The sequence below is a fragment of the Asparagus officinalis genome, chromosome 1 (assembly GCF_001876935.1).
Source record: "Asparagus officinalis chromosome 1, Aspof.V1, whole genome shotgun sequence".
NCBI classification, from domain to species: domain Eukaryota; kingdom Viridiplantae; phylum Streptophyta; class Magnoliopsida; order Asparagales; family Asparagaceae; genus Asparagus; species Asparagus officinalis.
The window spans coordinates 123049386-123061415 of record NC_033794.1 but is presented as its reverse complement, the minus strand read 5'-3'; the positions used below and the strand labels follow the sequence as shown (position 1 = coordinate 123061415).

Genomic DNA, 12030 nt, shown 5'->3' with positions numbered 1-12030 from the left:
TAGTCTTCACATCCATCTGATGTATGATAAACATTGTTATCGCTGCCCATGCGATAATCACTATGATGTTAGTAATCCTGCAAACTGGTACATAGATATCAAAAAATATATATTCCTTCTTTCTGAGAGAATCCTTTTGTCACCAATCTTGCTTTGTATTTCTCAATAATACCATCAAAATGAAGCTTCTTATTGAAGATCCACTTATAACTGATAGGCCTTGCACCTTCAGGTACATCTACCAGCTCCCAAGTATGATTTGGATCAATGAATCGATCTCATCATCTATAGCTTCTTTCTATAGAAAAACGTCTGTTGACTGTATTGCTTCTTGAAAAGTTTGTGGATCTTTTTCCACATTATAGGTGATGAAGTCATCTCCAAATCTTTCTGTCTCCTAACACACTTGAAAGGTGGTTCAGTAACTCCTTTATCATTGACACTTTCAGTTTCTCGTGAAACTGACTCCTCTGGTGCTTCTGACGTACCAGCATTCTTTGCATCCCGAGCTTCAATGATCTCTGGTGCATCTGATGTACTAGAATTCTTTGGTATATCTTTAAGCAATAAACCTTTATCCTTAATAAACTTGTCTTCAAAGAATTCTACATCCCGAGCTTCAATAACGAAGTTAGTTCTAAGGTCCAGCAATCTGTAAGCATCCTATCTTCATCAAAGCCAAAAAACACACATTTGTTAGTCTTTGGTCTGAGCTTAGGTCTTCTGATATCTGGAACTCTAACATATGCGAGACACCCCTATATTTTGAGACTATCTAAAGGATCTGGATATCCCAACCATAATTGATGAGGGGTACGGTCAGTTTTGGAATAGGGTACTCTGTTCAGAATCTAGTTTGCCATCAACATAGCCTCTCCTAAATAGCAGGTAGGTAGACCAGATGTGATTAGCATTGAATTCACCATCTCGGTCAATGTGTGATTCTTTCTTTCTACAATTCTATTGGATTATGGAGAATACAGAGTAGTAGTTTCAACAATTACTCCATGCTCCTTGAAGTATGCTTCCGACTCCTTAGATCGGTACTCTCCTCCTCTGTCACTCCTAAGTCTTTTCACCTGAAGTCCAAGATGCTTCTCCACACAAGTCTGAAACTCGATAAACTTGCTAAAGACTTTATCTTTAGATTTTAGCAGGTAGACGTGGCAGAAGAGAGAATGGTCATCAATGAAGGTGATGAAGTACTTCATGTCATCTCGAGTGATGAAGCTCTTGAAGTCAAGTATCTATGTGAATCATATCCAATAGGCGTGCTCCTTGTGAAGCTTGGAAGGGCTTCCTTGTCAGTTTTGCTTGCATGAAGACTTCACACTTCTCAGATTTGTTACCCCCATATTTTAGAAGTAATCCTAACTTCTCCATGCTAGACAATTTTCTATAATTTACATGTCCCAGTCTATTATGCTATAACACAGAGAAGTAAGCAGAAGAGTATATTTCATTTATAACTGAGTTGGGTACAATAGTACTGATCTTGTACATGCTATTAGTACGATATGTATTTCTAAAATATATTTTCTTAAAAGATAGCACAATCTTTCCTCCTTGAAAATCCAGCCTCATACATGCGTCACATAGCAGGCTTCCAGAGACTAAGTTTTTTACAATTGAGGGAATATGTTTCACATTCTTCAATGTGGGAGTCTTCCCTGAAGAGAGAGTTAGCACCACAGTCCCTGTTCTAAGAACAAGAACCACAAAATGATCAGTCATTGATATGTTCTATTTGGCAGTAACATAAAAAGAGAACAAATCTCTGTTGGAGCAGACATGACAGGTAGCACCTGTGTCTAACAACCAACCAGAGATGTTGTTGGAAGTTGTCACTTGGAAGAGCATAGCCACACAATTGTCAACTTGATTAATATTGTATGTTGTTCCCTTCTTTGGTGCTTTGCAGTCTTTGGCAAAATATCATTGCCTCCCATAGTTGAAGTATTTGCCACTCTTCTTAAAATCTTTTTTTTTTTTTGAACATTTAATATCTTCGGATTTTGGTTCTTCTTTTTGTTAAATGACTTCTTCTTCTCCTTGAAAGAAGAACTAGTACCATTCTCAGAGTTAGCAGCCACCATGTTAGCAGACGCCTTCCGCTTAGCAAGAAACTCATTCTTTATGCGAGTCCGAATCTCGTCTTCGATCCGAATGAACCTCTTCAAATCAAACAGAGTCACATGTCTTTTCCTTCTTTGAATGTCTGTGGAGAATGACATCCAAGATGAAGGAAGTTTGTTAATAATTACACCAGAAATAAAGGTTTAACAAAGATTAATTTTTTCATCCTTCAGCTTCATAACAAGCTTTTCAAGATCTTTGACTTGAGGAAAAACCTCAGTGTCATCTTCGAATTTGAAGTCCAGAAACTTGTCAATGAGATGAGACTTAGACAACTTCTCCTCATCATTGTATTGGTCCTTCAGAGCATTCCAGATTTCCTTTGTAAAGGGCTTGTTAGTGTAAGCATCTGTCAGATGATCGGTCAGACAGTTAAGAAGATAACTCCTGTAGAAATAATCATCTTTAGCCCAAGAGACTTCAGACTCAGAATCTTCTTCAAAGTCGGGTTTCTCCTAAAAAATGATATAGTATATTTTTAGGAGTTGCATCCCGAAAATTACTTTTCGACGCCATGCAATAAAAGTTGGATCCGTCAAAGTTTTCTAACTTGAGACAGTCCACTCCAAATGTCCTCGCAGGATCCATTGTAGATCAGAAATATTGCTTTAAGATTGTTGGCGCATGTGGCTAAATATGGAATAAAGCAGATAAATATGTTAGATAATAGTTGAAGTGCTATATTTTTAAAACTTTTTCAAATTTAGCTGCTGTACATTTATGAAATGTTGTGCTTAAAGCAATATTTGGCCTACTCTGGTGTAAGGATCCCAATGTCAAACTACTTCTAGGAACAGTAGTACAGTACACTGGTGTGTAACGACCAATTATTATTAAGATCTCCTCGATCTATAAGACCTTTCGGTCAAGGAAAAGATCTCCTTGATCTATTAAAACCTTTCGGTTCAATAAACTTTCGGTTCAGGCAAAGATCTTTTGATCTGTAAAAAGCCTTTCGGTTCAGAGCTATGTTCCTTCGGACACAGACTAAAACTTTCACGCTTTCAGACTCTGCAGCAGTAGCACAACAGCACAAAACACTTATTTGTTTTTCGTATCTCTTTTTACATATATCCAAGAGCTCCCTAAGAGACACTATATATAGGCCTTTAAGACCAGCTCAAAGGTCACTCATATTTAATTTGACCGTTATAAACATAATGACAATTACGATAATTATGTTTGTAATGGTAAATAACATAAATGTTATAATTGTTGCATGCAGTAACGTCTGAATGTGAGGGTCGCGATGCAGCACAACATGAGGGTCGCATCCAGTCTCGCGCGAACGCAATAGGCGCACCCTCATGCGAACGTAAGGCTTGCCCTAGCTACGAACGTGAGGCTCACCTGCATGCTACGAAGTAGCCTGCGAGGCAGTCCCGTGTGGTGCCACCTAGCCTCGATACCTTCTTGCAAAGTGCAGAGTGCGCCTAACAAAGTGCCACTTAGCGCCTCAGCCCGATTGGCCCCGATCCCTGGCCCATGGCCCATGGCTCACGAGGCCACGAGCTCATGGCCCACAGCCCAAGAGAAGTTATGAGGGATCAATTAAATAAAAAATAATTCTTAGCTTGTCGTTAGCAAGCCTCGAACATAGGGCCTTTGAGATATCAAAACTTTAACTTTCCGCTACACTACTAAGAATTTCTAAAAAATACCAGTAATTAATAAATGCATAGTTTGAAAACTCATTTTTGGAAAGCGGTTTTGACCAAAAAATCCAACAAATATATCCTTTTCAATGTAAGAAAACTATTCATCTTCAATTCAACCAACTTCTTAACATGTTTACATAAGAAATGCAGTTCTCAAGTTTAGTTCAATACACCAAACAAACCAATCAAACAAACAAAGTTCAAAAAGGAAAATTAAAAAGAGAAGAAAAACTAACCTGAAATATGCATCGAGGAAGGTAGAAAGGCTGAAGGAGCGATGAGGAGCGAGACCAAAGAACTGAGGATGCGGACGACATCGAAGGAGATCTAAAGATAATGAAAAAGGCTGGGAAAGAAAGGAAGAGGGCAGTCAAGCTTGGAGATGGCGATAAATGATGTTCATGTTGACATTGCGGTCCGTAGAGTAGAGGGAAAGATAGCAATTGCTAGAATCAAAAGATTTGTTAGTGGGAATAAAAGCCTAGAGGATCCGGACTCGGAATAAAATAGAAGCAGGGAAAATTGTCTATTGAGGGCTTTACACTTTATGCCTTGTAGTTATATAAAATCACCAATATGCAGCATACCTCCTCCCTTTTGTTCTTATTCTAAAGGGGTGCCTATGACCCGGAGGACCTAATGTGCCTCCGCCCCTGGTTGCATGTGAACTCGTGCTAGACAGAATTTGGGTAGAGATCCTCTACGTCATTGGTTATGAAGAACTTGTGAAACCCCAAAGTTTAGTTTCACATTAGGAAAACGAAGAAAAGCTTGATGCTTTAAATAGAAGGTTAAGGAACTCAAGTATAGCATCGGCTAGTCGATTTTGACAGTGGTTTGATTCGAACAATGTGCTACGCTCAGTGGGTTTCATGCTTACAATGTGTTAACAGGCTCGAGGGTTCGGAGCATGACAGAACCTCCACAACTTATCTATCACATCTCCTAACTGTGTGGACCTCATAATCATAGGCTTGTCGTTAGCAAGCCTCGAACAAAGGGCCTTTGAGATATCAAAAAATTTAACTTTCCGCTACACTACTAAGAATTTCTAAAAAATACCAATAATTAATAAATGCATAGTTTGAAAACTCATTTTTGGAAAGCGGTTTTGACCAAAAAATCCAACAAGTCTATCATTTTCAATATAAGGAAAATATTCATCTTCAATTCAACAAACTTCTTAACATGTTTACCAATCCCTTCAATTTCATAAAAATCATATGATGAGTAGCAAAATAAGAAATGTAGTTCTCAAGTTCAGTTCAATACACCAAACAAACCAATCAAACAAACAAAGTTCAAAAAGGAAAATTAAAAAGAGAAGAAAACTAACCTGAAATATGCATCGAGGAAGGTAGAAAGGCTGAAGGAGCGATGAGGAGCGAGACCAAAGCATTGAGGATGCGGACGACATCGAAGGAGATCTAAAGATAACGAAAAAGGCTGGGAAAGAAAGGAATAGTGTAATCAAGGTTGGAGATGGCGATAAATGATGTTCATGTTGACATAGCGGTCCGTGGAGTAGAGGGAAAGATAGCAATTGCTAGAATCAAAAGATTTATTAGTGGGAATAAAAGCCTAGAGGATCCGGACTCGAAATAAAATAGAAGCATGGAAAATTGTCTATTGAGAGCTTTACACTTTATCCCTTGTAGTTATATAAAATCACCAATATGCAACATACCTCCTCCCTTTTGTTCTTATTCCAAAGGGGTGTCTATGACCCGGAGGACCCAATGTACGTGCCTCCGCCCCTGGTTGCATGTGAACTCGTGCTAGATAGAATTTGGGTAGAGATCCTCTACGTCATTGGTTATGAAGAACTTGTGAAATCCCAAAGTTTAGTTTCACATTAGGAAAACGAAGAAAAGATTGATGCTTTAAATAGAAGGTTAAGGAACTCAAGTATAGCATCGGCTAGTCGATTTTGACAGTGGTTTGATTCGAACAATGTGCTACGCTCAGTGAGTCTCATGCTTACAATGTGTCAACAGGCTTGAGGGTTCGGAACATGACAGAACCTCCACAACTTATCTATCACATCTCCTAACTGTGTGGACCTCATAATCATAGGGTTCATGAAATGAGTCAATATCGTTGATTCATATCACCAATTGTAGGAGTTCTCTACGATCAAGAATGTTGAAAATATAAACCCAAATACAAGGCCAATGATTTAACTAATCAGACCCAAATTAATCAGCCGCTAATGAATTAATATATGTTATACCTTAAGATGAGGAGCCTGCGTACCAAAATTAAAAACCCATCCAAGCTAACAGTGGCAGTTGACCCTTTTTTTATTTTTCATAAAAGAGCACACGAGTGACATCACAGAGCTTTCATCACCAAGTACCATGGCTCCCACTGCCACGTATTCTCAGTCTCAAGAACCAAAAGTCCAGAGGCCAAGGCCCTTCCTCTCTCCTTCCTCGATATTTCTCAGATCTTTCTCCTAAATACTATAATATTAGCAAACTAATTACTCTTACTGTGCTTTATATATATAAGACATTGAGACCATCTCGAGTCTTTACTACAAAATTTTCCTTCATCGCTGTACAACCTCAGCTCTAAAGCCTCTCAGTTCATCCAAATTTAGCTTATTCTATTTTCTTCTTCTTCCTAAAACAAGGAAAAAATGGGAGCAAAAAGGCTTCGAGATGGATCGGATCAAGATACCGATAAGCCCCAGAAATCAGAGCAGAAGAAGCTCAGGGCCTTGCCTTCCTTCCACACGTTAGTTAACCGATCGAAAACACAACCTCTTCTTCAATTCTTCTTCTTCTTATATCATATTATTACTAACACTAGCTCTTTGCACCCTTTTCATTATTATATATTTTATATATATATATACTTCTTTGTTGAGTGCAAGAGATGGGCAATATTCATATGCATTCTTTCTAGGGTTTCTAAATTTGAATTTCAAGGAGTTTTGTAGAATATTGCTTTATTTCCCCTTTTCTTCTTTTTTTTTATGCATACATGCATGTATTTTTTGTGGACGCGTTTTTATTTTTATTTTGGCTTTTCATTGGATTTTGTACGGTCTATATATGTAGAGATCTTCAGTTTTGTCAATTGTTTTCATCTTCTTGTCTTTGTTGCTTCCTTATTTTATGTGAAAACTGACTAATACTTTTAACATCATGAGGATCAATCTACTTATTTTTTTTTTCTTTACTTCATTTTTACACTTAATTGGATAAAAAGAAAGATTTTTGTTTATTAATTTCTTCGCCAACATGACTTTTCTGAAGTTTTGCTTGTAGGACTACATAAAATATACATGATGCACTTAAGTACTTCCCTAATTTGATCAAAACTGATAATCCCATATCAACTGATTTTCCTTTGAATGAGAAATAGCATACCTAAACAATTCAATATATATGAAGATTATATTTTCAAGTTTCCCCGTGAATTTTCTTTGAATAACTGTGTTTGTATACATGTGCAATATGCGTGGTTATAAACATATCTGTGATGAAAGAGTATATATATATATATGTTGATTGATATATTAATTAATCGATCACATATGTTCATAGAAGAGCTAAGATTAATCAAGATAATTAATTAATGAAGCCATATTGTAGCTTCAGACATGTGAAAAGCAGAAATATATATTGGCATATTACTTTCACATGTCCTAACTTTTGATAAAAATTTCCAATACATCGCATTCAACACCTCAACACGATTTCAAATAAAATTAACCTAATAGATGAGAAAGACTTCACATACTTTATAAAGTTTCTAATTCTAATTATAACATTGATATTTCTGATTTGTTTTCTTCATTCTGACCGAAATCTGCAGGGTAATCAAAGAAGCTGTGATGGTGAAAACAATACAAAACTTGTTTGGTGCTTTAGAACCATTAATTCGCCGAACGGTACGTGATGATGAAAATCCTTATATAAATCTTTCTTATGTATTAGGAAATATGTAGTTCAAACAACAACTTGCTTTATTATTTTATCAGAGACATTAGAAAGTAAGTAGCTAGTAACTACACATCCAAATCAATACATGTTAAAGGATATCCATTATAATTGCCCATGTATAATATCATCCATCTCTTACTAGCTAGTTTAACTAAAATTTCTTGTCTTCGCCTTGTCCAACGTTAGTTTTCTTTCTTAATTTAATCAGTTCCTACTTTTGTAACAGTAACAAGAACCATATAATTCAAGAGTGCGCTAATCATTATTTTTTTCCCTTTCAAATGAAAAAGTACGAGCTACAATTACCTGTATTAATATATGTTTGATCTTCTAATTGGAGCTTTGTATTTGTGTTCATCTAGGTGCGAGAGGAGTTCGAGCGTGTCCTTCATACCACTCGTTATGTTCAAAGGTAATGAAAATTTCCATCCTTTGAAATAAATCTTATATAATCACTTTAAGATAATTTAACCTCTTTATTTTTCATTTTAGATAACTGAACATGAAATGTTAACATTACATTAATTAATACAAATGTTCAGGTCTCCCCAAATGCAAATAGAAGACGTCGAATCACCAAATCTTCGCCTAGTCTTCACGAAGCCACTCACCTCCCGCATCTTCACTGGGAGCAAGGTAGAGGATTTGGAGAATAACCCGCTCCAAATTTTACTAATTGATACTCAAAATGGCAACAATTCTCCTGCCACACTCCCAATGCCTATAAAACTCGAAGTAGTAGTTTTAGATGGAGATTTCCCTTCTGAGCTCCATGACAACTGGACTAGTACTAATTTCAGTAAAAGCATCGTTAAAGAACGAAGAGGGAAGAGGCCACTGCTCACTGGAGAATTTCCCGTCATTTTGAGGGATGGTTTTGCTTCGATCGGGGAGCTCACCTTCACCGATAACTCGAGCTGGATAAGGAGCCAACACTTCAGAATCGGAGCAAGAGTTGTGCAGGATGGCTATAAAGGACCGAGAATCAGAGAAGCCATCACAGAAGCCTTCAGGGTGAAAGATCATCGTGGTGAATGTAAGTTCACTCACTGAAAGTAGCAGTTACAGAAAAATTAATGAGAAATTTTGCATGAATTAATATTTACTAGTGAGAAAATAACTACTTTGCTATAATCTACTACGGAGTCATGGTCATCCTAATTTGCTATAATTTAGCACGATAATGGACGAAACTGTTATTATTTTTTGGCATTAGTTGACAGATTCCAAGCATAAATAATTACGGATGACTTCATAGCTAGCTGGTATCCACAAGTTGTTATACCGACCTAATGGATAGATGCATTTGTACTCCAACATGTAATACAACACGTGATCTTGATATGACCCGGTAGACTTGATCTTTAAACAACATTTGTCACGGACCATTCATTTTAATTTCTAGTAATAACTTCAATTGAAGATGAAAATGACTCGTTCAAGAATGTTTTTATTCATTTGCAACTTCAATGATTTGAGTTTAGATTCGTAGCGAGTAAGATTTGATTCTGGTTTATTCAGATCGATACCATCTTAAAGTCCTTGCCACTAGGATTATACCTGAGCAACCCAAGCTTGAATCTTGAAGCTAACGACTTTAAAATAAACTGACACCACAACTTTGGAGTTTTGGTGTGATAGCGGAGTTTTTAAGATTACACCTCAACTAATTAACAAAACATCGAATTCACAGCATACAAGAAGCATTACCCTCCAGCTCTAACTGATGATGTCTGGAGGCTTTGTCAGCAGAGGGTATCAACACTGTCCATGAATTCTTGAAGCTATGGGCGGTTGACCCAATGCAACTCCGAAGGGTAAAAACATTAAATCTCTCATTTATTATAGCACATCAACTCGAAACTATCCAATATTTTTGCAAGGTCTGATTTTCTTTCTCATGGACTATAGATTCTTGGAGTAGGGATGTCAGATCGAATGTGGGAAGGAACAATCGCCCACGCAAGGACATGCCCGATTGGGGACAGGTTCTACGTGCACCGAAAGCAGCACTGCACGGTTTTCTTGAACGCCCTGTGCCAAGTTATGGCTGTGGCAATCAACGGTTCTTCATTCTCACTTCAAGAGCTTACTAGAGCTCAAAAGGTAAGCTTGACTTCAATAGAAACATTTGTGTGAATCTACTTTTAGTTATGGCACTGATATATTGGAGCTTTTTACAGGCTTATGTGCAAGAAATGGTACTGGAGGCATATCGAAACTGGGACAAGTTGGAGGACTGTAATGCAAATGTTACGTCGTGTAACGCTCTTGTAGTACAAAGTATTTGAAACTAGACTCAAATCTTATTCAAATTGCAATAATAAAAGTGTATCTGGCTTCCAAGTTCTCTAACTTGTTGGTCCTATTGACAGATCAGCCAATACCACAGGCATCCCTTTGGTACCCTGGGTCAGACATCCAGATTGAAGACTTTGATGAGATTGGAGCTACTGCTTCAATCCACTGGGGCTAATCATCAGAAGCATTTGATTAGTTGAAATTAAAAAAATTCGTTCCTGTAAACAATGTAAGTTATGACTCAAATACCTATATATTTGCTGCCCTGATTGCTTGTGCTGATCAACAGCGAAGTAAGCAAAGTAACATGTGGCGTACTCACACATTTGTTTTTCTACATTTTTGTCCATAATATTAGGAAAATTGTATTTGATTTGCTCTGGAAAGTTGAGTTGATTTGGTTGGTTGAAGTGCAACCTTCACCTAATATTAAGAAATTTGTATCTGAGTAGAGTATTTGTAATTTGTTGTAAGAAATCATTTCACTACAATAATGCTTGAATTTCTATGCAAACTATATATATTAGGAACAACCATAGAATTAACGATTCTATGATAGCGCCAGATATGCAAGCCATAAAAATATGCAAATCTTCATGAATGAACGGGGGGTTATTTATTACATAGCACATAGATAGCTCAGGAACTTTAGCAGAAGCTTTAATCAAATATGAAGTAAATGGAAAATGATCAATCATCAGATTACAATCCATGTAAATATTTCAAAAGAACTTGTTAATAGTTTCCAGTTCATTTTTGCATCTCATGCCATTTCACTCTCCTACAGGCTTCCATCCTAGAAAATTTTGATAATGATCCGTAGTATCAGTTGCCTGTTCACCAAGGCTACACAGCTTACCCCATGATTCTCGATGCATGAATTAGGGCGTTTCACTTGAAGCATTAATCTGGCATCAATAGGAAATTGCCAATGGGCTCACACTATCAGAACATCTAGGTGGTGCTTCAAACTAAAGATCCATGTATAAGATTTGTCGCAATCAGCAGCACCAAGGCTTGCGCAAATGCAGTTCACCAGTTCAAGGGAAAAATGGTGCCTTTAATTTATTGGCAAAAAGAGAAAAAGAATATTACAATCATATCTATATCCTAGTCATATTCAGTTACAAAACAGCATCAGTGTCTGGCTTCAAGTTTTGTTTTTGTCAACTGGGTTTCCGACTCCTGAACCTTTGTGTTCATTTCTTTCTCTGTAGGACTTGTACTACCGTGTGATGACAATCCATTGTTGCCATCCTCTAAGCGAGTTTCTGAGAGTTTCTTCTCAGGTGGCAAAACTCGATGCAGGAATCTCTGGATCATCTCATAACTTGTAAAAGTGATAACAGCCGCAGGAGTAGTTCTCAAAAGATTTGTGGCACAGCCACGATAAAAGCCAGGGATTCCTGACTTCTGGAAAACCTGCTTAGTACAGTCTATAACACCCTTATAATGTTTCCCTGTATCACGAGCCTGGCCTTGTTCTTGGAGCCTCGACCTCACGACCTGATAAGACTAAAGCTGTTAAATTAAGAAGATGATGATAATTCAAAAGGCTTTAACAAATTTTGCTATGCATTGTACTCCAACCATTGGTTAACACTAGACAGGGGGTTGTTATTTTTGTTGGTGGAAGCAGTACCCTCGAACCGAAAGAGAAAATTATCTACAAAACGTCTAACAGAGTATTCTCATCGCTCTATAGCTATGATTATATTCTATAGCTAGGATTGTACATGAATATGCGAAATATCTCAATCCGTCCATATCTGTATCCTTTTAAATGAATGTCCATTAGTACCCACTACAGAGCCAGTTCCCCTTATAAGCAAGTGCAAATGTGAATATTATATTATCCCCTCCGTTTAATGTCTTTTCTGTACATAATTAACATTAAACGGCTACATTTTATTAATTTTCTAAACATAAAATTTAAAAAGAGTTTAATGGGTATCATAAATATATGTGTGATTCTCCGG

The 12030-nt window shown here is 37.1% G+C and overlaps 2 protein-coding genes across 2 annotated transcripts in view; one reads left to right on the top strand and one right to left on the bottom strand.

Moving 5' to 3' along the window:
• On the top strand, positions 6359-10639 carry LOC109831550 (protein SAR DEFICIENT 1-like). Its single transcript, XM_020399240.1, is given in 9 exon segments — positions 6359-6536; positions 7623-7698; positions 8113-8162; positions 8293-8786; positions 9444-9488; positions 9491-9567; positions 9662-9856; positions 9934-10033; positions 10126-10639. Coding segments are annotated over 9 exon segments (1236 nt in total). The 5' UTR covers positions 6359-6438; the 3' UTR covers positions 10227-10639.
• Positions 11014-12030, bottom strand: part of LOC109832454 (nicotinamide adenine dinucleotide transporter 1, chloroplastic-like) — a 15924-nt gene continuing 14907 nt past the window's right edge. Inside the window, exon 9 of the mRNA XM_020400110.1 lies at positions 11014-11557. Coding sequence (XP_020255699.1) covers positions 11189-11557 — 369 coding nt within the window. The 3' untranslated portion in view covers positions 11014-11188. The remainder of the gene's footprint in view (positions 11558-12030) is intronic.